Here is a 4,054-nt window from a genome sequence, read left to right on the forward strand (position 1 = left end):
TAGCAGTAATAATTGACAGGAAGAGTTGATAACTGGCAATATGTCATCACAACTGAGTAAATTTGGCTCACTCTCCTCAACAACAAGATGTTTTGGCAAAATATGTTATTTTTGGTCAGCATTGGTTTTGGCCTAGAAACACTTGTTATAAAGTATATTGAAAACTGACCTTTAAAAAGGCAAACGAGGCAAGCTGCAGTGCTTTAGATGTTCAGATGTGTTTTATGATGTTCTATGAAACTGAGCTAAGTTTTCTAAAAAAAAATGTTTGATCACAGTTAATACATTATTTAACAACATTTAAGTGGGACAAAAAAGGATAAACAAAAGAAATCTGTAAGTAGGGAAAAAGTTACAGATCTCTTACTCCTACTAAACTGGCTACTGTATTTTTAACTAGCCAGTTAGGTAGTAGTTAGGTAAACTCTCCCTATTGCAGGGTTCAATTAGTGAGATCCATGCTGAAGCAGCAAAACATCACAAACATGAAAACAAATAGGTCAGTGGATTTAAATAAGAAAAATGGCTTTAATTTAAAGATCAAAAGAGTCTGACAATTCTAATTATATTAAGAGACTGTAAAGTCCTGCCCTTGTGCCAATCTCTATAAGTTTAAACATGACAAAGACTGTAACTGACTTACTCTCTGTTTTATTCATACTTTTTGTTTAGTTTAACCACCATATTTCAAATACAACCTTAAGAAACAAACTATGCAAAATTGGAACAAATATTTATCAGGACATGGTTGCACTTCATACAGATTTTTTGTTTAAAATTTTTGCATGACTGTAATAAAATACATTTTTTATGATAAAAAACGATGATCATAATTATAATAATGCATATGAAGTGTTGAATAATCTCAAAACATTGATGCAATAAATTTCAGTAGTTTATTACTTTTGCTTGAGGGAATAACCTTCTCAGTTGTTTAGATATTTCCTTCATTTTTAAACCATATATGATTGGATTAAACAGAGGATGATACAAAACTGCCTGTAAAGTCATTATTAAACGGACAACCTTTGTGAAATTTGATCCCAATCGGACTATGATGACATCAAATGCACACAAACAGGAGAAACTAATCAAAACTAGCAAGTGGGGCATGCATGTATGAGCAGCTTTCTTTCTGACTTCTTTGGAACTGCCATAAGATATTATAAATATTCTAGTGTAAGTAAAAACTATGAAAAGCAAAGGAAACAATAGAGTCAAAACCAGTACAACAGCACCAAATACAGTTTGCGCCTTTGAATCTACACAGTGGAGACTGTAAATTGAATTATTACATAGAATTCCATTTATATTAAATTTACAGAGTTTTATATTAGCACTCAGTATCACCATCACTGCAATCAGACAAGCCGGAACAATCCATGCTAAACTCAGGTAAATACTTACAGTGGATCTTCTCATTATCGTTGCATATTGCAGAGGTTTACAGATAGACACATAACGATCATAGGCCATAGCTGCCAACAATGAAAACTCTGAAGCACCCAAAAAATAATATAGGAAAAACTGTAAATAACAAGCTGGATATGATATAACCTGTTTTTCAGATAAAAAATCTGAAAGCAATTTTGGATATATATTTGTGCTAAAAACAACAGAGTTCAGAAGCAAAGCTGCAATAAAAATGTACATGGGCTCATGGAGGTTTTTATGCACCCATATAAGATACACAATAGTCAGATTGCTGGTAACTATAAAAATATACACAGTCAGTGTGACTACAAAGTAAAGATATTTGTATTTATGTAACTTTACATGTCCATCAAGAGTTAAATATGTTTCATTAACTTGACCATCCATAAATAAGTTGTAGACAAACATAATATCAGAAACAGAATAATTAACAAATAATAGCAATTTTTGTTTTGCTTTCAAATTGCAAGAAAACAAGAACGTATGTAACTACTTATCTCAAAATTTAGAAAGCAATTTGTCTTAGTGTGTTGAATGTTTTTATTACATTCATGTACTCTCCATGGAACTCAATAACTCCTCCTCCAAATTATTAACAGGTTGCACAGTTCATGAAACCTCGGAGGCCAAACATTTTCTCAAAGTTGTCCCTTCTCCGTTTTACTCAACAAATAATAACCAGGATCAGCTAATGTTGTAATATAAATCTAAATACAATAAACACTCTAATAAGCCACACTGATTTTCATAAATTCTGTTAATCACTTTAAACCAATGTTATTCAGTACCAGGGCTTTCTTTAAGAACTCCAGTTTCCTCTAACCATCCCTGAATGTTAGGTAAATTGGATGCTCTGAAAAGTCTATGTGAGATTGTGTGTCTGGTGTGTGTGTCCTGGTATGTTTCTGTGTTAATCTGTGATGACCTGGCCACCTACTAGTGTAAGGGAAGGAATGAGTACTGATCCAGACTGACAACAAACATTCAGATGTAAAAGAAAAGAACAATGTACTTCTGTTAGGTGAAAAGAGTATAACGAATATTTACCAATCCTAATATTCAATGTATTTAGCATTTTACTAAGGGTGCTATGAAGGATCATTTGTTCCTATTTTTCTACTTTTTGAACACACACAGATGTGAGAACAAGCAGAGGTGCACTCAGAACTTTGACATCTGCATCAGTCAAAAAAGTAGAAAGTGAAAATGTGCTTTTCTGCTATTCAATTTAAGCATATACAAACATGACATGAGATGTAAATATTATTGTGTAGTGTGTAAATTTTAACAATGAAGCTTACTGTATTCTTTTTCCCTAGATTTATCTGTATATGGGAAAAAAACTCTAAACAGTCAAGACAGATATCCTTGCAGAAGTAGTCGTCTTGGTCCATCTTGACTTCTACTTAGATTCTCTAGCTGTCCAGTGCTAAAAGAGTTATCATTCTTAGCAGTTGAACAGAGCTTATCTCTGTGTGAAGTTGCCCCTCTTTCAAATACCCATGTATCAGCAAGGTGGAGGCAGCAGAGGATCTCAGATCAGGTTGAGGTTTTCCTCAAGATTTGGATGGCGGTGCCTTTTTTCTTCATGTGAAGCTATGAGGAGTTTCTCTCCACTCTCCACTTCAATAAAAAATTTACTTGGCACGCCAACTTCTTCTTTTGCTTATTATTCCTCCTCTTCCTCGTCTTAAATGAGTCAGAGTCAGACTTTAGTCTGACTCATTTAAGACGAGTCAGACTAAAGCATACTAGCGCCACCATCTGGATGAAGTTATCACGTTTATACAATATAATTATCACGTTTATACAATATGCTATCACGTTTATACAATAATTATCACATTTATACAATATACTATCATGTTTATACAATATAATTAGCATGTTTATACAATAGACTGGCGACCTGTCCAGGGTGTACCCCGCCTCTCGCCCAGTGAACGCCGGAGATAGGCACCAGCAACCCCCGCGACCCCATGAGGGATTAAGCGGGTCAGAAAATGGATGGATGGATGGACGTTTATACAATATACCATCACATTTATACAATATATTATATGTCAGGGTTCTGTGTATCAGTGCTCTCTAACTCTGCTCCACAGGTGGCTGCAGTTGATGGGTGGGCTTGGCTCGCACCTGCGGCTCATTGGGAACCTTTGTCTCTAGCTTAAAAGGAGTGCACAGACAGCTGGAAGACGCCAGAGTGTTACCCCGCCGTGGTATGCCTAGGCCACAGATCTGTCACCCGAGCTTCGTACCTGTGAGTTTTTGTAAACCCCGGTTTTTGGACTATTCCTGTCTTCTCCAGTTTCTCGTGTTGGATTTACTCACCTGTGTTGGCTCCGTGCTCTGAGGACCAGTCATCCGAATCCCCGCCGCTCAGATTTAGCTCTGGCTTCTCCACTCATACCCCCTTGGTGGTACCAAGCTGGGCGTGAGAACCCCCTTCCTGGATTCACCTGGTTCGCCTGACACGTTCCCATCAGAGAGTTATGGTCACAGAGTCCCTTTTTAACTCCCCCCCGGACAGGTCTTTCCATCCAAACGGTAAGCGGCGCAGCTTCTGGAGATTTCCCCCTGGTCTGATCCTCATTAATATATCCCCTTTTCTCCCGCA

At 36.7% G+C, this 4,054-nt stretch overlaps 1 protein-coding gene across 1 annotated transcript; it reads right to left on the reverse strand.

Annotated features, from left to right (window-relative positions):
- Positions 1-888: 888 nt before the first annotated feature.
- Positions 889-1,842, reverse strand: LOC105940268 (olfactory receptor 51E1-like). The gene has a single exon (XM_012882754.2). It carries the CDS (start codon positions 1,840-1,842, stop codon positions 889-891), a length of 954 nt encoding a protein of 317 aa, XP_012738208.2.
- Positions 1,843-4,054: the final 2,212 nt, after the last annotated feature.

The sequence above is a fragment of the Fundulus heteroclitus genome, chromosome 7 (genome assembly GCF_011125445.2).
Source record: "Fundulus heteroclitus isolate FHET01 chromosome 7, MU-UCD_Fhet_4.1, whole genome shotgun sequence".
Classification (NCBI taxonomy): Eukaryota; Metazoa; Chordata; class Actinopteri; order Cyprinodontiformes; family Fundulidae; genus Fundulus; species Fundulus heteroclitus.